We start from the raw sequence: 24,757 nt of genomic DNA, 5'->3' as shown, positions 1-24,757 counted from the left end.
TTTGTACATCGTTTCTCAAAACATTTTCTCTCCATTTAAACCCCCGACATTAGGTCCTCATTTTTCCCCTCCCTCCCTGCTCCCCCCTCCCCAGTACAACCATTTTCTATCTGGAGCAACAGTAATGGCTCATTGGGACTTGGCAGGCAAGGAGAAACAGATGTAAGCATACCGATGATGTTCAAGCTGCTTGCTGTGTCATGAGTAGCAAAGTCCTTTGTTACTTGTAGTGCAGTCATGTACTTAACATGGCCTTTCTAACCGTAGTGTTTGTGACTCTCACACAATGACTGTGTAGGACCATGCAAAAAAGGTGCATGGAACCAGTGATGCTTAAAGTTTATGCCAACTTGACTAGGCCATTTTTCTATTATGTGGTTGCCTTACATTTTGTGATCTGATGTGATGATTTAAATGATGCGATGTGTATATATTCTAACCTCTGTGCCTGTGGCTATGGTCCCATTGGAGATTGATTTGTCCATTAGTGTAATGGATGTGGGTTAGTGTAAGAAGGAACTTGAGTCACCTCCTTACAAGAGGGTGTGACTGAAGTGTCTACCTGTACCCCAGTCAGCACCCTTATGATGAGAATCTCATTGTCAGCATCCACTGAACTAAAGCAAGCTAATTTGCAAGTAGAGTTCTTGACACATATCAAGGACTAAAGATTCTAGACTATACCCAGTAAATATTACTAGTTGTATTTACGGTCATCAGCATTATCCCTTTAGTTTCAAACATTCTAAGATTTAACCAAGGAGCTCTAATCCTTGGAACTTACTTAGCTGAAAGTTTAAGATACATACAGAAGGATAATTATTCAAGGTAAAATTTGGAATCAACCTGAATAATCATTCTATGTATCAGTTATTGCTATGATAATATTTTTCAATGAAGCCACTTTAAAACTCAGTGACATACAAGCAAATAGCATTTATTCTCCTGTTTACAATGTCTACAAGTCACCTAGAACAGCTTTCCTGTGTGTTTCCTTAGGGGACTTAGACACCACTCAGAAGGGATTAGGTTGAGGACCCACTCTCTCCTGGCATGATCTCAGTAGCATACCGGGGGGAAAAAAAAACCCTATTTCAAAACAGGGTCATATTTACAAGTTCAGTGGTTAGGACTTCAGTATGATTGAAGGGGGCGGGGTACAAATCAGAAGAGAGGTTTAGAGCTGGAGCTGTAAATAACAAGTAGTTTCTTAGCAGCCACACTCTCTAAATAAAACAATACCAGAGACCCACTTCTACCTTCCCCACACCTTTCTCTCTCTTACAATTGTTAATTTTGTTTCCCCCCTTTGAACTTTCACTGATTTGTGCACTTAAATGAAGAAATTAAAATTAGAGACAGTACATTAATGAGGTCCTGATAAATTTCCAATAAAGCATAACTACCTCTAGATTATTTTATAATATTTTTTGTTTACCTTCATTAATATCATATTAACCTTTTAAACAGTTTATTGCATCCTAAGTACATAACTTACCCAAGTGAAGGGAATGGTCAACAATAATTGAAAGCTTCCTGAAGTAATTAAAAACTCAGAGCATATCTAGTAGTAAGTAAAAAGAGTAAGAAGGGAACATGTAATTGTTGACATGCTTGATAAATTAATTTGGATATCTGTGTTGAAAGGTAATAAATAAGAGAGGAAGCTTAACAGTGCTACCAATATATTCAATAGGTTGTGATACTATTCCTGGTTTGGTTTTTTTAAATATCTTGAAGTCCTATTTTACAACAGAGGAAATGAGAAGTGAAACAGTAATGTCAGTTCTTGCCTTGTTGTTATAGCAAGTGACAAAAACTGTTGAAAAAGAAAATGAGATAACGAAAAAACCAATAGTAAATATATTTAGAAATATTTGATGGTTGATGATTTGTGGGGAGTTAATTTTTATCATGGAAGTAATGTTCAAGAGGAGATTGTATTAGGAACACTAACTAAAGAAATTCATGATCATTTAAAAATTTCTAGCACTTAAACATTTTCCTTCTACTTTTAACTAGGGGTAATACATCGGGTTTGAGTTTGAGAAAGGAACAATAAGATTTTCTTTATACCCTGGTGGTGCTGTCTAGCAACACCAAACTGCTAACCACAAGACGGGCAGTTCAAAACCACCGAGAGCTCTTCAGGAGAAAGAGGAGGCAATCTGCTCCTGTAAAGATTCACAGCCTCACAGACGCTGTATAGGGATATATGAGTTGGAATTGATTTGATTGCAGTGGGTTGTTGTTTTTTTTTCACTATATAGAAATTTTCTAATCAAAGTTAATTACATGGCAATTTAAATGCCTCTTAATTTCCTGGCTACATATGCCAGGTAGCCCAAATAGAATTTTGATTACGAAATAATGTTATGATGACATTCATTTAAAAATCCCCACAAGGTATATGAATAACATGTGAATATTATTTTTTCTAGGGCAACAATCAAGAAATAGTCACATTTTAATCAAATTATAAGCCTCATGCTTATTGATTATTTATAGATTTCACAAAATAATGCTGTAAATCTTTTGTGAAGCAAGGAGGGAATCAACCAACCAACTAACCAACCAAGCAAACAGACCATTGATGCCAACTGTGTTAAATTCTAATGTGGGAACTCGGGGAGTCGGTGTCAGCTTACTGGCTATTTGTGTCCCTTCTTTGAAAAAATTGCTATTCAGATCTTTGGCTTAGTTTTTAATTGGGCTGCTTTTGTTAGTTTGTCTTTTACTGTCATCTCCATACTTCTCTTTGATTAAAACACTGCCGTTTTGTTTCTTTTGTGTATAGAGGCAAACATAACCTTAAACACAATAACAAAAGCTACTTTAAGAAGCTATTCAATTGGACAGCTACGTCTTAAAAAGTCCTCTCTTAGAATCCCTGTATCTCGAGGTGTGTTGTTGTACACAAGCCCACTTGTTGTACACAAGCAGCGACTCCATTTTCGAGGAGAAAGGAGTGTCATTGTTGAACATCTATCGATCACACAACTTCTGCCTAACACACTGACAACAATCACAATAATTAATTGACTATGCAACACCCTTTTCCCTGCACTCCTTTGCCCCTGGTAATCACTAAGAAACTTTGGTCTTCATATTAAAAAACATTCTGTATCTTATTATCCAGCAGAGGGCTAATTTCACGAATAAATATGGAGCTCTCACAAATCAATATGGGAAATGGCAATAAGAAAACAGAACAGAAGAGCACAGGACATGAGCAGAAAGCTCAGGAAAGGACATACAGTATCGCGGTTATGAACGAGATCTGTTCCCAAGTGTGTCTTTTAGTGAAATTTGTTCTTAAGTTGGAATGGTGCGCGTGGCTCTTATTTAGTCTTCATTTAGTGCAAGAAGAGGCTCACGACCTTTCAAGTTATTGTAACCCTGCCTGTGTAGCAGGTGGAAGTGACTCTGATGAATGGTTTGTCGTGAGTAGGGTTTGGTCTAATCATTTCCAAGTGAGGACCAATGTCGATAACATTAGGCATTAAAGAGCAAGTGTATGTTGTCCGTAAATTGGATATTTATAACCCAAGCATGTACTATACTAATAGTTCCTAAATGCAAAAAAATGCTTAACTTAATTTTAATAAAAATATTTGTATATTGTTGATATTTACATAATGTTAAGTGCCATCAAGTTGAGTCCAACTCAGGGTGATCCTATAAACAACAGAATGAATCTCAGCCCAGTCCCGCACTATCCTCACAATTGTTCTTTTATTTGAGCCCATTGCTGTAGCCACTGTGTTAATCCATCTCATCAAAGGCCCTCCTCTTTCTCACTGCCTCTCCACTTTGATGTCTTTCTCCTAAGACTGGTATCTCCGGACCACAGTCCAAAGCACAAGAGATGAAGTCTTGCCATCTTTGCCTTTAAGGAGTATTCTAGCTGTACTTCTTCTCTTTTACATAATAAGCACATATAGATTATGTAATCAGAACAAAACAGCAAATCTATTTTCAATGTGAAAAATAATTAATTAAAAAAAGAAAAAGAGAAAAGGGAGATGGAAATATTAGAAGTCATAGGGTCAGAAGTCCTAATTATCACAGTGCTTTATAATTCTTAAGTAAATCACGGTAGCAATATGTTTATTAAAAGTTTATCTCTTTGAGTACTCTCGAAGAATAGGGAAGGGAAGTGGAAGGTAGGACTAACGGCCTCCATGAACAACTGCCTCCTTTGCCATGAGACCAGAAGAGCTGGGTGGTACTTGGCTGCCATTTTCTAACATTTTCCCCCCAAGATTCTGTGGAAGAATCCTGCTCAAAAGAGGGGAAATGCAAAACAGAATTTTAAATTCCCATTGAATCCTTGCTCTCCTTGAAATTGTTGCTCTGAGATAATCTTTAAATCTTAAGCCAAAATATCCCCCAAAGTCTTTTAAAAAACGAAACAATAGCTAAATATATATTTAAAAGTCTGCCTTTAGCATTGTGCTCTTTAAGATCTCTCTTTATGTGGGATCAAATTGATACAGCAACTCAAAAGATTCGATAGGAAATTCAAAGGGAGTTTATGCTAATAGTGAAGGAACAACTTGGAAAAAGACGGTGAAATAGTTGCACAATTTGCAGAATGTAATTGATGTTACTGAATTGTGTGGATAGAAACTGTTCAATCTATGTATGTTTTGATGTGTATATTCTCAATGACAACAAAACAGAATAAGTTGTAAAAAGAAACTTTTCTCCTTAATCTAATGATCTGAAAACCTGTAAAAATAGTTTTGGGCATCTTTCTTTTTTCCCTCCATGGCGGTGAGTGAGATCCTCTCCTTTCTCTACAGGAGGCTACAGTGTCTGTCAGAAGCCTGTCCGATGTCCCGGGTACTGAAAACCACTGTTCCTCCCCCTCGCCCCTTTAGATGGGGGCAGGTAAAGGCTTCCCACAGTTGCTACTCCCTGAGGGTTTTGGCATGTCTTGTGGTATCTAACAGTCGGCCCATGCGGAAATAAAGTTTGAATAAAAGTTTGCCTTCTATTGGATTAGATTTGCATGTGAAAGAATATTGTGGATAATAAGTTGGGTATACAGATGAATGTGGATTTTGTGTTCATGGACAGAAGAAAGGGAAAAAGGGCCTGAATATTCAAAATGAAGGACAAAAGGATGCGTGTCCTAGCTAAATCCACTTCTTTCAAGTACCCTATACAGAAATACACCCACATACATCTCATTGGTCAACATTTAATCTTATACCTGCTTGTAAGTGTAGTACTTAAATTGGCAACATACTACTTGCTGCCCCATAGTCTCTGAAACCCTCCGGAGTGACCTGACATGGCAAAAGCACCTCTGCCAATGGGATTACTTTAAGGCTCTTGAATGAGAAGATTATCTGGATTATCCTGGTAGGACCAATGTAATCACAAAAGTTCTTATAAGGCATGTAAGAATGTAGTGGTAGAAGAAGAGGAAACAATTGAATTAGAGGTTGGAGTCATGTGCTTTGAAGATGGAGGGTGGGCTCAGCCAAGGACAGTAGGCGGCCTCTATAAACTGGAAATGGAAAGGGAGGGGATGCTCCCCTAGAGCTCTAGAAGCAATTTGACCTGGCAATATTTCGACGTTAGCCTAGTGAAACGGGTTTCAGGTTTTTGACCCCCTAGCACTGCAAGTTAATCGGCTCATGTCTTTTTAAGCCATGAAATTTGTTAGAGCAAATCATATAAAAAAAGACAATGAAGAAGCACTCAGATCCCCATTTGAAGGAAAGAGCCACTGAAAACCGTATGCCTAGTTTCAAGACATTGTCAGATCCTGAAGGCCTAAAGAAGGGAAGCAGAGCCTTTTCGGAGCTAGGGCCAGAGGCTGGGTTCCTCAGGTCCCAGGGCACTGGAACTGTGGGTGCGGCTAGTGGTTCCAAACTATTGACTTGGTGGTCAACATACAGCCCAGAGGAACCGGCTACACCACCAGGACTCCTTTCTGCTGGCATGGGGTAATAAAGCATGGGCTGTTGCACATTCCCCACGTCCCTCACTGCTTGGGTACAACCAGTTTTCAAGATGGTTATCATTCTTCTAATCTCAGGAGTGTGGCTCATCTAAAAGGGAAATCTTCTCAAATCAAAAGGAGCCCTCGTGGCATAGCAGGTTATGTGCTGGGCTGATAACTATTAATTCAACAGTTTGAAAACACTAGCTGCTCGAAGAGACAAAGATGAGGCTTTCTGCTCTGATCAAGATTTATGGTCTCCAAATAGTTCCAGGTCCTTTCTGAGAGCAAAGAACTAGGAGGCAAAGGATATTTACAGAGGTATAAATGCAGGCATGTACATATATAAATTTATTTATATATAATGATAGAAAAATAGATCTATATGCATATATTTATATGTTAAGTCTTAAGGTAGCAGACAGACATTGGGCCTCTACTCAAGTACTCCCTCAATGCAAGAACCCTTTGTTCTAATAACCCAGCATTCTGTGATGCTCACCTTCCTGACATGATCACTGAAGACAAAATGGGTGCATGAGCAAACAGGGTAAAGAAAGCTGATGGTGCCCAGCTATCAAAAGATATAGCGTCTGAGGTCTTAAAGGTGTGAAGAGAAACAAGTGGCCATCTAGCTGAGAAGCCACATGGAAGAAGCACACCAGCCTGTGTGATCCTATGGTGTCGATGAGATCAGGTATCAGGCATCAAAGACCCAGGACAAAAAATCCTTTCATTGTGAGTGAGGGGGAGTGCGGAGTGGAGTGCGGAGTGTAGACAATTGGACATCCCCTCACAGAGGGTCACTAGGAAGAGATGAGCCAGTCACGGTATAATATAGCATCGACAAAACATATGACTTTCCTCTAGTTCTTTAATGTTTCCTTCCCCCCACCCCCATCATGACCCCAGTTCTACCTTACAAATGTGGCTAGACCAGAGCATGTACACTGGTACAGATAAGAGTTCCAAACACAGGGAATCCAAGATAGATAAGCCCCCCAGGACCAATAATGAGAGTAGTGATACCAGGAGGGTAAGGGTAAGGTGTGGGGAGAAAGAGGGAACTAATCACAATGATCTACATATAAGCCCCTCCCAGGGGGATGGACAACAAAAAAAATGGGTGAAGGGAGACCTCAGTCAGTTTAAGACATGAAAAAGTAATAGTATTTTATAAACTATCAAGGGTTCTTGAGGGAGGGAGGGGGGGAGGGAAAAATGAGCTGATTCCAAGGGCTCAAGTAGAAAGAAAATGTTTTGAAAACGATGATGGCAACATATGTACCAATGTGCTTGACACAATGGCTGTATGGATGGATTGTGATAAGAACTGTAAGAGCCCCAATAAAATGATTTTTAAAAGAGAGAGAAATGGCATCTAAGGATAAAAATATGACGGTCTCAGAAATCCACAGGGTTGGATTGGATTGGCATAGACTCGATGGCGGTAAGCCTCAGATCCGTGCATCTTAGTTTAAAGCCCAGTTAGCTATTGACTTCACACATTGCCATTTCATAGGTTGTCAAGCTTATAAAAGAGACTTGGGGGGAGAGGAAAACACATTATATTTACTCTATCTTCAATTAGCAAAAGGAAAAAAAGTGCATATTTTTGCAACTAGATTTCCAAGAGTAAATTAGAGTTTGTGTTTATCTTAGAAAGCTTACCACTGAAAGTCTGATGGTCATGTATACAGAGGTTACAAAAAGAATTTTTGAATAATTTTAATTCATAGTGTAATTTAATAATTTTGCCTGTACAAAGTAAGCATTTGGGAAAATTTTGTATGTTGGATTTTCTTCACCGAAGTTGTAATGAACCAGAATTTTTCCTTAAAAAGGATTTCATACACCTGAGATAACAAATAGCTATCATTCACATAAGCAATTATAAATGATCATACTCAGATAAAAATGATATTTTCTTTAAAGGAGTCAAGGCAAAGTGGAATGGAGTGCTTTGGGGGGTTTCTTTAATGCTCATTAAGGTTGTTTCCAAAGCTGTTTAAACCAATGGTTCTCAACCTGTGGGTCACAACCCCTTTGGGGGTTGAACAACCTTTTCACAGGGATCACCCGATTCATCACAGTAGCAAAATTACAGTTATGAAGTAGCAATGAAAATAATTGTATGGTTGGGGAGTCACCACAACATGAGGAACTGTATTAAAGGTCACAGCATTAGGAAGGTTGAGAACCACTGGTTTAAACAATGGCCCCCTGGCAATAGTTATCAGGTAGGGATTAGCTTCCCAAGGAGTTAAACGAGATAAGAGGCTGCTTTTAATCAACAAGCTAGAGGAACCATATGTAGACTGTAGGCTGAGCACATAATGTTTGGCCTCACAAGTCAACATGCAACAAAATAAACAGGAACCAGAGTGATCACGGCACAGATCTGTGAGCTCATTTGATGCTGTGGGGACTCTGGCTTTCAAGCTGGGGAGCTGCTGGCGCCTTGCATGCTTCTCAGGTGGCTCCTGTTAGTTCCATAACCTTCTCCAAATGGCGTGAACCCTGCCCTTATTTTGGCCTAAAATAAGCTGAATAAGATTCAAGGAGAGCGATGTTTGGATAGAAAACACATACTAATATTTACACAGACATTTCCTTAAATATATGAACAGAAAGTGGGCAGCTCTGTTCACGGAAGGTTTGACTCAGGATGTGTGGGGTCAGAGTCCAATGTACACATCTGGTTACAAACGACTACTCTGATGAATCAAAGGCACATACGTAAATAATGTGATAAATCTTTAAAGAGAAAAAACCTCAATGAAACTCTCTCCAGAAATAGCTCAGCCTCAGAAATGATTTCTAAGCAGTTTTGTGAATGGGGCCAGAGTGTTATCAATCTATTTCATCTGGAAAACATTCAAAAAGTCTGAGCTGCTAATGTGAAATAGTTGTGATGTTGTCCATAATTACTTGCGATAACATTTTCACAGGCACTTTTAGTCACAAACAATACCCCATTAGAGAAGCAGCGCTGAGTGGTGGGTGATCAATGGGTCTACAGGAAGGTCCAAGAGAGCTGGCTCTGGTTCTAGAATTGGTCCTCATACCGAATAGTAAAACAATATTAAACAAAAAACTTTTTATTCAGGTATACTATAAATATAGAAAAAGTGTATCCCTGTGATAAATGCATAACTCAATAACTTTTCACAAATTGATCCACCTGTGTACTTTAGCGCCCAGCTTCTGACTGAATCCATCTCCAGCTTCCCAGAGGCTCCTCCTGTGGCCTTGTTCTATCCAGACCCTCCCCTTCCAAGGTAGAAACTCTCCTGATTTCTAATGACATTAGTTAGCTTTGCCTTTTCTTCTTCCACTTAAGATTATGCTTGCGAGGCCCACTCCTATCGTTACTTAGTCGGTTCCCTCGTTCACATGACTACACAGCATGTCACAGGAGTACTGAGGGATGGTTTTTCTTCTTTCTTTTTTTAAATAGTCTTAAAGCTTATCTGTCTAAGAGCAATCTACCACAACAACAATTCTTGGGAAAAGTCCTCAAGTCATCCAATGCCTCTCGAGCTAACTCTCTTCCCCAGGATGCAACAACTTGATCTGTAATTGCGAACATACATGATGTACTACATGAGAAAGTAAAACCCTGAGCCATTGGTCTCACAGTTCTGGGCTGGAGAGTCCCTTTGCAAGTCCAAAGTGGCACTATAACTCAGTGTCCAGTGGATTTGTTCTGCATAGTCTGTCATCTTCGGGCGTCCTCTCGGTGCTTTAAGAAAAACATCACAAATGGGTGGCTTTAGGCAATAGAAATGTACTTCCCAGAAGTTTAGGAGGTTACAAGTCTGAATTCAGGGTGCCAGCTCTAGAGAAAGACTGGCTCTCTCTGTGGGCCCTGGTGGATCGCCCTGGTCTCATTGGGTGTCTGTTGCCACGTGATCTTCACGTGGATTGGCATCTCTCCTCCTCCATCTCTGGGTCCTCGCTTGTTGTACTCTTTTATATCTCAGAAGGGGCACACTCTGCTATTCCAGTCTCATGAACAGAAGGAAGACAACTCATTCCTGAATGTCATTTATCACCACCGACACAGAGGTTGGGATTGACGACACATATTTTGTGGGAACACAATCCATCACACAGTGAATTGATGAAAATCGAACTTTTTGAACCTTGAAAATGGAGGCCAGAATGCTCAATGAAGCTAGGTCTAAAATTACCTTGTGGCAATAGGCCTGAGAGCTATTGATCTGCATTCCATTGATCTGAATGGTAATGACTGTCTAAGTGTCCCCCTCGCTGCATCTGAAATCGATCATTTCTCAACGTGTAAAGACCCTGGACAAGAGTTCTGGCATTAAACAGTGCACTGAGCTGGAATGTTGCACAAAATGCCCTGAAGAGTCTGTTCACAGAGGCGTGGGCAGGGGCATGAACACCGAGGGCTGTTGAGCCTCTTGGGGCACAGTAGTGGGGGGAAGCCACTGCTACGCCAAGCTCCAGTGGGGCAAGGGAGGCAAGGGTTTCTGGAGTCCACCGAGTCACGGAAGTGGGGCAGGAATTCTAGGAGAGGGGAGTACTGGGTCTACATCACATGTGATCAGAGAGCAGGAAGAAAACACTCCGCCCTGCTCTCTTCTCACCTGCCAGTCTCTTCCGGGTCAAAAGGTTGTGGGAACCATTGTGCAGATCATAAGGTCAGCTTGCTTGGACCTGCTTAAAACAGGTCGACCTTTTAGGGTGGAACATGGATCTCCTTAGCAGATGGCTTGGCCTGCAGGGAAACCAACGTAAGAGACCGGCTTTTCCCCTGTCACCAGGGAGCCGTGGTGGCACTGTCGGAGACTTGGGCTCAGTGGAGAAATATGAGACTGGCTACTTCCGTAAGACTTCCGTAAAAGCCTCCTAATCCCTATCTAGCGTTGCTATGAGTTGGAATAGAAGGCAGTGTGTTTTTGGTTTGGTTTAACATGATCAAAGGACATGGGACATGATGCTTAAAAGAGCATCAGAACTTATTAACTTTTTTTTTTTTATTCTGTGATATCTTTTTTTTGGTTTTTTTTTTTTTTAACATTTTATTAGGGGCTCATACAACTGTTATCCCAATCCATACACACATCAATTGTGTAAAGCGCATTTGTACATCGTTTCTCAAAACATTTTCTCTCCACTTAAACCCCCGACATTAGGTCCTCATTTTCCCCTCCCTCCCCGCTACCCCCTCCCTTATGAGCCCTTGATAGTTTATAAATGGGTATTTTGTCATATCTTGCCCTGTCCAACGTCTCCCTTCACTCACTCTTCGGTTGTCTGTCCCCCAGGGAGGAGGTCACACACAGTTCCATGTAATCGGTTCCCTCTTTCCTACCCATTCTCCCTTTACCCTCCCTGTTTTGCCACTCACACCACTGGTCCTATAGGGCTCATCCGTCCTGGATTCCCTGTATTTTCAGTTCCTATCTGTACCAGTGTACCTCCTCTGGTCTAGCCAGACTTGCAAGATCGAATTCGAGTCATGGTAGTGGGAGAGGGGAGGAAACATTTAGGAACTAGAAGAAAGTTGTATTTCTCATCATTGTTAGATCGCACCCTGGCTGGCTCATCAGAACTTATTAACTTATATTACTTTTCTATGAGCTGACCATTTTAATTTCACAATGTATTTTCTATACTTTCTGACTCACTGTAAGTCTTAGATTAATTGTTGTATTCTATCACCTCTCCGTGACTTTAAACTAAATCTCAACACAAACTCCGTGTCCCAGGTTTCAACAAGGATCCAGCTTCCGGATGGGTGACTTCTCCTTCGCTGAGAGCTGTAGATCACCCAAACAGCATAAAATCTTGGGTTGGAATTTTGATCCAAGTAGAAATGGTTGATTTATTTACCATATTTGTTCATCATCAACAACAAAATAAGCAGTGTAAATATTTTGGGTTAGTAAAGTACTCATGGTGTTCCTTAGATATAAACCAAGAACAAACCAACCAACCCACTGCTATTGATTGGATGCCAACTAATATTGACCCTTTACAGAGTTTCTGCAGCTGTAAATTATTATGTGAGCAAATAGCCTCATCTTTCTCCTGAAGAGTAGCTGGTGAGTTTGAACCTCTGACCTTGTTACCAGTCCAAAGCTTACCTGACAGTGCCTCCAGGGCACCAGCATTTCTTAGATACATAACCCAACATATTATCTTTGGGGGTTTTCTTTCCTATCAAGTTTATTTTGACTTCTCATTCCAAGAAATTGTGGCGCTATTTGCATTCAACAGACAGATTTGGGATCTTCCTATCTGGGTATCATTTGAAAACTCTATGGTGTAATATAAGAAAGATGTGAAAAGATTAAAACAGTAAAGAAGTAAGAACCATATAGAAGAAAACATTTATATAAATTCCCAAGGAATCTGACAGCGTGATTGATTTGAGTAACAGTGAAATTCATTTGGAATTTCTTAAGGAAATAAAGTGATAAAAGTAATTTAAAAGTTATAATAAAGATATACTATTTTAGCCAGAGCAACAATGTACTATGGTGGAAATAGCCCTGGCCTAGGAGTCAAAGACCTGATGCTAGTCTTGGCAAATGTCAGTTTTTCTGTGCCTCACTCTCCTCACCTGCTAAATTTGTACAATCGTGGAGCTATTAGGTGCTTACATGGCTCAAATGTTAGTTACTTTGCTTGAAAAGTTCAACTTTTTTTAATAAGAATGCAAGTGCATCTTTTAAGTAATGCCTCCTGATTAATTTCCTGTCTTGGTAAGCAGACCTTCTTTCTGCACCCAGGCCAACATTAGGAGAAAGCAAGGAGACTAGGGAAGACGAACGCAATGTGAGCCCAAGGAAGGTGCAGGGAGACAGGCAGGGGAAACGAAAGGAGAGGCATCTTCTCTCGTTCCAGCAGGTTGAGGAAGAGGAAGGCAGACAGATTTTCAGCATGACGGAGATGTTCCCCCCAATTTATGCTCTCCATAGGCTCCTTTGCCCAGAAGGAGTGGCTTTTCGAGACAGGGACTCTTGTCTCACTTTCTGTTTAGGCTTTAGTAAGGAGACATCCATTGGAGGGCAGCTGCTGTAAAGTAAGTTCAAGGATATGATGTAATTGCTGTTGTTTTGAGTTGCCGTTGCGATGATGCTGACTAGTGAGAACCCCATGTGTGCAGAGTGTAATTGTCCCATAGGGTTTTCAAGGCTGGGCCTTTTGGAAGCAGATGACCAGCCCTGTCTTCCCAGGAGCCTCTTTCTGGCTTGAACTGCCAAACTTTTGGCTAGTAGTCTAGGTGTTAACCATTTGTGCCATTCAGTGTAATTAAAAATGATTGCTATTAAATTGATTTTGACTCATAGGATTTCCAAGGCTGTAATCGTTGCAAACTTGGACTGCCACGTCTTTCTCCCAGAGAGCTGCTAATGGATTTGAACAGCTGACCTTTTAGTGATTAGCCAAGTGCTTTAACTACTGCACCATCACGGCTCTTTATCCACAGGTATTTTGTTGTTGTTGTTGTAAGGTGTCCTCAAGTTGATTCCAACTTATAACAACTGTGGTAGTTACATAATCTGTTGTCAATTTGAGACTTAAAAGTGAAGGGATGGAGTTTAGCCTGTTAATCAGGTCATACCTTGACGACCTCATTTGGAGGCACTAAGGAGGTAAATAGCTCACTGTAGGCGGGACACAGGCTCGCTCCCTGTGAGACATTCCTGCGGACAAGACACATGGAGCTACGTTAGATCCCTTGAGCGGAAGGAGCCATGTGGAGACCCCTGCCAGTGCTGAAATACTTACAACGCCACTGGATCTACAAGACTTCCCACCCACTCGTCTGTGATCTTCCAGCATTCGGTGTCATTGCATGTTTCATGAGTCTGAAGAGGACTTTATAGATTGGTATCGGACATATGGGCTAATATTGGACTTAAGGACTCTGGACTGGACTGGGATGTTTTTTTAATGTTCAATTACTCTCTATATAAAGCTCTTTCTTATACATATATGTGTCTATGAATTTGTTTCTCTAGTCTACCCAGACTAACACAAGGACACTAAGCACCACAGAATGAAACACTCTCTAGTCCCATATCATCCTCACGATTTCTGCTAAGCTTGAGCCCATTGTGGCAGCCAATCCATTTCCTTGAGGCCTTCCTCTCGTTTGCTGCCCCTCCACTTTACCAAACATGATGTCCTTCTCCGGGAACGGGTGTGTCCTGACAACGTGTCCAAACAACGTGTCCTTGCCTCTAAGGGTTGGAATTGATAACACATATTTTCAGTGGACAGGGGTCAGTTCATAACAGATGCCCACAGTAGCAGCTACTATTCACTAGGCACCACACAGAGGAATTCTGGGGGAAAATAAAAAAGCCTGTGTGTAGACATGGCGACTCATCCCTGCCTGGAAGTTAGGAAGGTTCCATATGGAATGTTGGTTCTGTCTTCAAGAAGACACACCCTTGTTCACGGTTTCTCCCTCTTACCTCCGGGGACCTCTCCCCCATCATCATCCCTGGACACATAGGGAAGGAACAATGAAGGAATCTCCTCGTGGTTTGTAGAACATTCAAAGCCTACTTCCCGCACCTGCATAACTGGGTTAAGTCTTGAGTTGACAAAAGGATCGTTTAGTTTGGGATCATGGTTTCTTTGGTAATACAATCTCTTCTAAAGCATGTCCTTATGGATTGAATTGTGTCCTCCACCTGCCCCCTCAAATATGTGTTAGAATCCTAACCTCCACACCTGTGGGTGTATTTGTTTGAAAATAGGGCACTTTGTTATGTTAATGAGGCCATGTCAATATGTTAGGTGCCACTGAGGTGGCTCCAACCCATAACAGCCCTATGCACAACAGAACCAAACAATGCACAGTGCTGCGCCATCCCCATAATGGTCACTAAGCCTGAGCCCATTGATGTAGCCACCCCGTCAATCCATCTCATCAAGGGCCTTCCTTTTTTTTTTTGACCAAACATGATGTCCTTCTCCAGGACTGGTCTTTCCTGACAATATGTCCAAAGTATATAAGACAAAGTCTTTTCATACTTGCCTCTAAGGAGCACTCTGGCCATATGTCTTCTAATCTGTTTGTCCTTTTAGGAGTCCATGGCACTTTCAGTATTCTTCTCCAGCACCACAATTCAAATGCATTGAATCTTCTAGGGTCTTCCTTATTCAATGTCCAACTTTCACATGCATATGAGGCAATGGAGATTACCATGGCTTGGGTCAGGTGCACCGTAGTTCTCAAAGTAGCATCCATCCTTGTGCTTCAATACTCTAAAGACGTATCGTGCAGCAGATTTACCCAATGCAATATGTCTTTTGTTTTCTCACTCTTTTTAAAAATCATTTTATTGGGGGCTCTTACAGCTCTTATTGCAATCTATATATACATCCATTGTATCAAGCACATTTGTACATATGTTGCCATCATCATTTTCAAAATATTTTCTTTCTACTTGAGCCCTTGGAATCAGCTCCTCATTTTTCCCCTCCCCTCCCTCCCTCATAAACTCTTGATAATTTATAAATTATTATTTTTTTTCATGTTTTATACCAACTGTTGTCTCCCTTCACCCACTTTTCTGTTGTTCATTCCCCTGGAGGGTGTTTATATGTCAATCATTGTGATTGGTTTCCCCTCTCTCCCCTCCACATTTCCCCTACTGTCCTGGGGAAATTGGTCCTGAGGGGTTTATCTATCCTGGATTCCCTGTGTTGCGAGCTCTTATCTGTACCCATGTACATGTTCTGGTCTAGCGGAATTTTTAAGGTAGATTTGGGGTTGTGATAGTGGGGCTGGGGGGGGGGGGAAAGCATTAAAGAACTAGAGGAAAGTTGTATGTTTTATCGATGCTATACTGCACCCTTACTGGCTCGTCTCCTCCCCATGACCCTTCTGTATGGGGATGTTCAATTGTCTACAGATGGGCTTTCTGTCTCCACTCCACCCTCATTCACACTGATATGATTTTTTGTTCTGGGTCTTTGGAGCCTGATACCTGATCACATTGACACCTTATGATCACACAGGCTGGTGTTTCTTCCATGTGGGTTTTGTTGTTTCTCAGGTAGATGGCCACTTATTTATTTTCAAGGCTTTAAGATCCCACATGCTATATCTTTTGATAGCCAGGCACCATCAGCTTTCTTCACCACATTTGCGTATGCACCCATTTTGTTTTCAGCAATAGTGTCAGGAAGGTGAGCATCACAGAATGCCAGGTTATTAAAACAAAGTGTTCTTACATTGAGGGAGTACCTGAGTAGAGGCCCAATGTCCATCTGGTACCTTAATACTTATCCTATAAATAAAAATAGATCTATTTTGTTATCTTTATATATAAATATATTTATATATGTACATGCGTACATGCCTATATTTATACCTCTATAAATGTCCTTTGCCTTCTAGTTCTTTCCTTTTACTTTCCTCGTCTCACTATCATGTTCTATCTTCATTCCATTTTCATTAATTCCTCTTGGCTACATTGCACTTGATCAAGCCCCACCAGGCATCCTATGCTCTCCTCATCATCCATTTTAGATCACTTGTTGTTCCCTTATCTCTGGGGTTGTTGGATGCCCCCTCCTGTCCCCTGCCTCCACTTCCATGAGCATTGACTGTGGATCCCAGTGAGACAAATTCCCTGACAACTTCAACCTTTTCTCCATTTACATGATGTTATCTAGTCCAGTTGTGTGGATTTTCTCTTCCTTACATTGAGTCGTAATCCTTACTGAAGGCTACAATTCTTGCTCTTCATCAGCAGATGCTTCAATTCCTCTACACCGTTCGCAAGCACGGTTGCGTCATTTGCATACCCCAGGTTGTTAATAAGACTTCCTCCAATCCTAATGCCACACTCTTCTTCATGTAATCCGTCTTCTCTGATGATTTTCTCAGCATGTAGATTGAACAAGTATGGTGAAGCACACCTTTTCTGATTTTAAACCATGTAGTGTTCTCTTGTTCTGTTTGCACACCTGCTTCTTGATCCATGTAACAAGTTCCAAATGAGCACAGTGAAGTGTTCTGGAATTCGTATTCTTTTCAAGGTTCTCTATAGTTTATTAGGGTCCACACAGTTGAATGCCTTGGCATAGTCAATGAAACACAGGTAAACATCTTTCTGGTATTCTTTGCTTTATGCCAATATGCATCTGATATCAGCAATGATATCCCTTGTTCCACATCCTCTTCTGAATCTGGCCTGAGCTTCTGGCAGTTCCCTCTCCTAATCAGACCTGAGTTATGAAGGGGGCAGGTTGGATGCAGAGAATAACACAGAAGCAGGGAGATAGATGCTATGTGAGCAGACAGAGAAAGGGCTCTTCCCTAAGAGCAGGTACCTTGAATTCGGACTCCTAGCTCTCTGAAACTGTGATGAAATGACATTTCTTTAAAGCAATCATCTTGTGGTGTTTCTGTACTGGAGGATCAGGATACTATGACACTGCCCAATATATCTCTGATCTCTCCCAGTCAATTTCATGTACTGTTACCTATAGCCAACTTAATAAAGAATGTAAACATAATTTTAAACTCTTTACTCCCCAGTGACTCTGAAGTTCCTTGGTGATACCCTTAAATCTGATGTTTCCCCAGAGTTTTCCTCTCAAAGCCTTTAAAAATTCTCTCTTACTACTTGGGATCTGAAAGCAATCAGCCTTACCACCTCCATGAAGTACCAACTTCCTAGGCTCTCCACACCTTCAATACAAGTTTTTTCCCCCCTGAAAACTAGCCACCCTTGACTGAGCCCATCTCTTTTTTGTGTGTGCTTCCTTGCCTTGTCCAACCCACAGTGGCCATCATTGACTAATCCGCTTGAGAGCTGTTGACTCAGCAAAAATGAGGTGAGCTAATATTTGTCACAGCAACATTTTACAAATTATTTTGCCAGTGCATGTCATTATCACCATCTTACTAGCTTCTAATATTAGTTTCTTTGCTGTCTGTTGTTGCACTCTTTAGCAAATGGCATCTATCTTAGGGTTTTCATTATAGCAACATCCTTCTTCAAGGTCCCAATTTCCATTGCTCATCAGTTTCATATCAGCCAGATCTCTCTCTCCCAAATGAGGACTCAGCAGTCCTCCGTCCATTTGGGGATGGCATTGTTTCACCCCATGGCATCTGTTGGTCTCCAACAAAGTAAATAGAATGATGGAAGTTCACCGATTCTTAACTTCTTCATTCAGAAGTCACATGCGTTGTGTCTGCTTATATTAGACTGGCTAGAAGTAGTCACATGACTCGTTGAAATGCAAGGGAGACTGGAAAATGTAGTGGAGCATATAGATATTGCGAGCACATACATTCTTTACCATATGTTCCTTATTATTTTCCCCGTACCATTAAAATATGAATTTCACAAGGGCAGGGATTTCTGTCTCTTCTGTTCACTTTTGTATCTTCAATAGTTAGAAGTGTGCCTGCCTCATAGTAGGTGGTTTTTAAATATTTGCTTAAAGAACATGTGGAAAGAAGAATCCTTTCTTTCTGTCGGTCCTCGGTGAGAAACTGAAGGGTGAGAAGACAAGAAAGGCTCTGAGCAACCAAAGCTCATGCAATTACTCACTGGGCCTCCTTCCTCCATTAAATCACTTTAGACAACGTTCTATTAAGAGTATTCATGCAGTCGACCGATTTGATACCAGCTCAAAAGCCAGAATTTAGAATGAGATAAGAAAGATTATCAAGGAAAGCTAATGGCCGATAATGAGGGAAGATGTTCCAAAGAAAAAGGTACTCCAGAAGAGTGTCAAAATCATTGCAACAGCAAAACCTGATAATCATAGCTTGAAGCCATTGACTGTAGAGTCAAGAACACTTACACCTACATAACGCTTAAGGACATCACAGAATCAGAGCCCAGAGAACAAATGACAAGCATTACGGAAATAGTGGGCCAGTTCTGTTCTGTGTATTGGTGTTAAAGGGCAGAAACATTGTAATACATCTAATAGTATATTTTGGCATTCAAATGTGTATCTTCTGTTATGCCGTGCCCTGTCCCCATTCCCCAGTTGTAACTATTATGTACGCCTATATGATGATTGACAGAAGAAATACTGCAGGAATGGTCATCTCAAAGCAATATTGTGCTTCATTATACCTATTGCTTACTTGTTAACTACCTCATGCTCAACCTGGCTGGGTCATGATTCTCAGGTGTTTGGTAGTTAATGTAATGAAGTAATTTGGTATTTATGTCCTGATATAGTCATCCTCCATTTTGTGACCTGATGTGATCATCCTCCATTTTTGCTTAATACTGATTTTTGCAGACCGGTCTGCTTCTGAAACCTAACCATGACGATTAGTGAGAAGCGTGTATTGTCATTTCTGAAATTGGAAGTGCCCACTCCCTGAATACTGCACTGATTAGGTTAAGTTCAGATTATTGCATTTAATGGGGGCAGGTCCAGTCTCGGTGGCCTCTGAAGCTTATACAATTGTGAGTCTCCTTGGAAAAAAGTATACAAAAACAGATTGTTAAAAAGAGTTGTAAGAGCCCCCAGTAAAATGATTTATTAAAAAAAGAAAGAAAATGAAAAAAGAAAAGTATATAAGAACAAAGTACAGAAATAATATTTATTTGGAATAAAAAAATACAATTAGTTACACATTTTAAAGCATTGAGGAATACCAGGCAATACTAAAATCAGAATAATAATATTATTAATAATAATAATAAGAAAACAAAATGCTGCCTGATACATTTCTATGAGTGTACATAAAAAAGTGTTGCTACAAAATCACAGAAGCCTTAAGTAAAGAAAATATCAAAATGTGAAGCTAATGCTTCTTAAGATATCCTCCATAGAGGTCTATATACTTCTAAAGGCAGTGTTTCCATCTCTCTAATCCTTTGCTGCAAAATTGTGCACTCTGATTTATACCACATCGAATCAGCAGTTTTGGTATACTTGAGTGCTGAAATCGTGGCTGACATGCTTTTGAGTTTGGGGAACAAAAAGAAGTCTGTTTAGGGTCCTAAAGTATATAGATAAGGTTTTCCAATGAAATATTCATAGAACAACCCTTTCTAACCTTGAAGAATGAACAGGTACATCATTATAATGGAAAAAACTTATTTTTCCTTGGTGTAATTTTTCTGGTCTTTTCCTCACTAATGCAGTTTTCAATTTCCTTAAAACGTCTTCACAGTGAGTCCCGGTGATCGTCCTGTGTTGTTCTAGAAAAATCTCTCAAGACCGCCACTCTCCATAACCTCCTGAACTGACCTTTCTGCCTAGGACTTAACTGGCCAGCAGATCCCCTTGGAAGAAAGTTTAAACCAGACCTTTTATAAGGCACCCGAGAGAGACCACAGCAGGCATATTACTGAGAGATCTTGTCTGTAGCCATCTACTGAGCACAGACAGACAGGGTTTTTAAATTTTATTTAAAAATTTTTTCAGAGATATGTTTAAACATGTTTTATTGGAAATAAACCAGTGTATATATGAACTGCAACTTTAGTAGCAATACGTTTTAACTTACCCTTGTCCTTTTTCCTTACATATTTTGGCTGCATACTCTTTAATTTTCTTCTTTATATGAAAATAATTTTATCGTATTTTTGATGTAGTGAATTGAAATATTTCCATCTTTCAGTTAGTATGGTTGATAAACATTTATTTTTATGATTGATAACTTAGAAGCATTTCTTTTCCGTCATTATTTGGAAAGACACATTTTTAGGATGATTGTAAAATTGGAGAAAATAAAATTTCTTTCACATACAATGAATAAGATCTGGGAGCAGATCTGGATCCTTACTTCTTAAATGCTGTGTGCTTCACTACTCACGTACACTTCCCGCCGGGTTTTTAGGTAGGCATTCGTTTGGAATGATCGCGGACCCTCCACCTGCAGGTCACAACACTGAGTGGTCCAAGTGATGCAGGCCCTGGAGCAGTGCACGCCTGTCACTGTTGAAGCTGCAGGGAGCCCTGGGGGTGATGCTGGGTGTACGTGTTGGGTTGTTAACCACAAGGTTGACGGTTCCAAACGACCGGCTGCTCCGCAGGAAAAAGATGAAGCTGTTTGTTCCCGTAAAGATGTACAAAGCCTCAGAAACCCTATATTACAATTCAGAATGGACTCAATGGCAGTGGGTTTGGTTACTGCTGACGTGATGATTACAAAAAAGGGATAGCATTTACCTCATATAAGCAAGATCTCCAACTCAGCTTCCCCTTCCAAAATGCTTGCAGCTACTCCAACATGTTCAGATAGATGAGACTTTCGACATAGGGGAAATTAAAATAGAAGAGACATTATCTCTTGTGATTAAAATATTTTACTTAAAAAACCCCCACCTTATTATTATTTTTAATCATTTTACTGGGGGCTCATACAACTCATCACAATCCATACATATATCAATTGTATAAAGCACATTTGTACATTTGTTACCCTCATTATTCTTTTTTTTAAAAATTATTTTATTGAGGGATCGTACAATTCTTATCACAGTCCATATATACATCCATTGAGTCAAGCACTTTTGTACACCTGTTGCCCTCATCAATCTCACAACATTTGCCCTCTACTTTAGCCCTCAATATCGTTTGCTCATTTTCCCCCTCCCTCCTGAACCCTTCATAATTCATAAATTATTATATTATATTACACTGTCTGATGTCTCCCTCCGCCCTCTTCTCTGCTGTCCATTCCCCAGGGAGGAGTCTATACTTAGATTCTTGTAATTGGTTCCCCCCTTCTACCTTGAAGGGCAGCAAGAATTAATTTAGCACTTTCTTCAGGCCACGGACCCTGTGTCTAACCTCACTGTTTGGCCCAGGCACACCACAGCCATCATTGTAATGTACTAGTGCCACACACTGCTTCTGTAAAGTGACATCTTTCAAATATTTGGTGGCTTTTCAGATATGCACACCCACGATGGCCTGGGCAGTTTCCTGAGTATTCTTAAAATGGATCTGAAGATTTGAACCTCTTTATTTGCATGATTTTGTGGGGTTTTCTGGGTCACCTCAGGCCACTATTGGAAGAGCATGATTGCTTACTTTGGACACTTTTACAAAAACATGACATTTCTCGGGCCTCTCCTGTGGTGTTGGAAGGGACGCATGAGCGTAGGTTTCTTGGATTCTGCCTTGGTGTTTAACTTTGGACATCCTGGTGCTTCAGGGCGACTGTTTCCAAACGTAAGTGCATCCATAGAAGGAGGTAAGTCGGTTGGTGACACTGAGACTAAGACACTGTCATCTGGTAAGTTGTGGAGGGCCACACCGAGATCTTGGAAAAGAGACTAGTCAAGTGGTTCACAAGTTTGTCTTTAGGAGTTGGAGTCCTGTCTGATGGAACCTGTCATTTTGACTTAAATGGAGATATCAGAATCACTTTCCAGTGGCAGGCCCGTTCTCAAGGAGACTGGATCAGCTTGTGAAATACTGAGTTCCCCTTATAGAAGGCCATGTAAGAACCAATCTGGGATTCAGAGATGAGACCTCCACTGGGTAGCGGTGGTGATGGGGGATATGAGTCAGAGACGGCATAACTTCACCTTTACACCCTTGCAAATCTGAGATTTTAGCATAACTGTTTTAAAGCTTATTCAACCCCTTAGCTTTAGTTTTAATGGCCGGATATATTCCATCAAATATATTGATACCAACCTTATAGGACAGCAGAACCGCCCCTGTGGGTTTCTGAGACAGTAAATATTTGCAGGAGTATAAAGCCTAATCTTTCTCCTGTTGCGCTACTCTGGGTTTCAAACAGTGAACCTTCGGGTTAGCAACCCAATGTGTAACCCACTGCGCCATTGTCCCCAGGGCTCCTAGGAGGTTATAGAGCAGGTTTTAAAGATTGATGGAGCTGATTTTAAGGGGAGAGAGGAAAAATGTGCCCCTCTTGCCACATTTGTTTTTTATCTTAAAGGCAACAGTGTAAGAGGGGGCTTTAAGAAGTTCATGGGACAAAGATTAAAAAAAAATTTTTTATTGACACATAATTCACATATCATACAATTCATCCATGATCATTTAATTCCATTTTATCCACAAAGTTTCTGAAGCCCCCCCCTCCTAGAGATCCATTTTAGCTCTATTTTTATAATTTTTGTTTAACAATAGCCTGCACCACAGTGGCTAGTCTGTAGAGGAGGTTCAGGGTTGTAGGTGTGGGGCTGCTGGGTCTAGAGTTGGGGTAGGGAGCATCTGGCCTTATTGGGGTATAAGGCTCGGGAAATCATCAATACCAGCTGACCTTACACGCCTCACCAGAGAGAAGCCATTTTAGCCATCGCATTAGCGGTGAGTTAATTAAATGTGTGAGCAGTATGGCCTTTGAATAAGGTGATAAATCTCCAAATGGCCCTTGGCAGAAAATAGGTTCTCCACTCCCAGACCAGAGCAAGTTGTAGAAATAGACCATCATATGGGATCCCTATTATTCCAGTAGAAATTAGACAAGGGTCAGGAGGGGGAGGGAAATACAGTGCCTCAGTTTGGTGGGATGTCCTCGCACTGATGCCTGGGATGGGTAGACTCAGGGGAATAATGAGTCAGGGCTCATTGTGGCATGTGACAGAACACAAGTGAATGGAATTTCAGGAACAACAAAGGGGGAGGATTTATGGGCTCCCGGAGGGCAGTTCTGGCCAGATGCGATGGTTTCCAGAGGTTCAGAAAACATCTAGGGTGCCCTCTTTCCTTCAGCTTCCCCCATTTTTTGACGTTGATTTCATTCTTATGGATTGGGGGCCCTTGTACCACCAAACGTTTATACCCTTCCAATGCAATTGCCCGACTTAAACGAGTTTAACACCCCTCCTTTCCCCTTCCTCTGCACAGACCCAGCAAATCCCAGGTTAAATGTCAGTTTCCATACAAACATCCCCGAGCCAGTCACTGTGCTCTGCAGTGTGAAGACGGTCCACTCCTGGAGGGAGGGGGTCTGATCAGCCTCCTGGAACCACAGAGTCCTTGTGGATGAGGGAGAGGGGCAGTTCCCAAAGGAAAAGTGAATTGCATTTACCAGAAAAGGGGGAGGGTGGATAATACGGAACACTATCCTCACGAAGCCTCAAAATCATGGCTATCCATTATTTGGGGGAAAGTGTGCTTTTGGACTTCTTCCAGATGGACGTAGCTACACGTAAAACCTAGTAAATCTTCTCTATCTTGGGTAGGGGCAATATCCTGACATTTGAGTTATTTTGCTGCTAAGTATGACAAGATAAGTTTGTGAACATGCTCCAGATGATGTAAATAGGCGGCTGGAAATGTTAATACTACCATTCTTATTTTTGGTGCCCTCTTTTGGCAAAGGCACCTAGCGCACTTGCAACAATCTAATCTTTGACTCGTGACCACACCCCGTGTAGGTGACAGGAGTATTTTACAGTCTTGCCCTTCCGTTTGGGGAAAGCGAGGCAAGGCACTCTCCTCGAGCTTTCTGGGGGGCAATTAGGCACGGCCCTGCCTGGCGGACCTCACAGTGTCTCCCTCCAGCCTCCAGGCCCTCTCAGAGCGCTCTGGTCCTTCGGCTGCGCTGGGGGCCGGCAGCTCGGGCTCCGCCGCAGCCCTGGGACGCGTCCTCCGCCCAGCTGCCCGCGCCCCGCCCTCCCGCACCTTCCTCCGGGAGGTCCAGCGGGCCAGGTCGGGCTGCCCCTCTCGGCCAGTTCTCCCCGCTTCTCCGCCAACACGGCCCCTCGGCCCCGACCGGCAGGCAGCCCCCCGGCCAGCGCCCCGTAGGGAGGAGCGTGCAGATGCCACCGAGGCGCCTAGCAGAAGGGGCGCCGGCGTCGCTGGAGGTGAGCGGGCCGG

General features: G+C 41.5%; 2 protein-coding genes across 3 annotated transcripts in view; one reads left to right on the top strand and one right to left on the bottom strand.

Moving 5' to 3' along the window:
- The window catches only part of CCDC150 (coiled-coil domain containing 150), a 119,919-nt gene that overhangs the window by 94,103 nt on the left and 1,059 nt on the right, over window positions 1–24,757 (bottom strand). The window contains exon 2 of the mRNA XM_004701508.2: window positions 24,428–24,738. Within this exon, the coding sequence (XP_004701565.2) occupies window positions 24,428–24,738 (311 nt within the window). The remainder of the gene's footprint in view (window positions 1–24,427; window positions 24,739–24,757) is intronic.
- The window catches only part of HECW2 (HECT, C2 and WW domain containing E3 ubiquitin protein ligase 2), a 457,170-nt gene continuing 457,100 nt past the window's right edge, over window positions 24,688–24,757 (top strand). The window contains exon 1 of one of the 2 annotated variants that reach the window (XM_045294741.1): window positions 24,688–24,744. The gene's annotated coding sequence lies outside the window, so the exon portion shown is untranslated. The remainder of the gene's footprint in view (window positions 24,745–24,757) is intronic. The other variant, XM_004701507.3, reaches the window with a different exon arrangement.

This window comes from Echinops telfairi, unplaced genomic scaffold (assembly GCF_000313985.2).
Source record: "Echinops telfairi isolate 266 unplaced genomic scaffold, ASM31398v2 ScPeMD7_3;HRSCAF=10, whole genome shotgun sequence".
Classification (NCBI taxonomy): Eukaryota; Metazoa; Chordata; class Mammalia; order Afrosoricida; family Tenrecidae; genus Echinops; species Echinops telfairi.
Note: the sequence above shows the minus strand (reverse complement) of the source record. Positions and strands in the feature narration are given on the sequence as shown.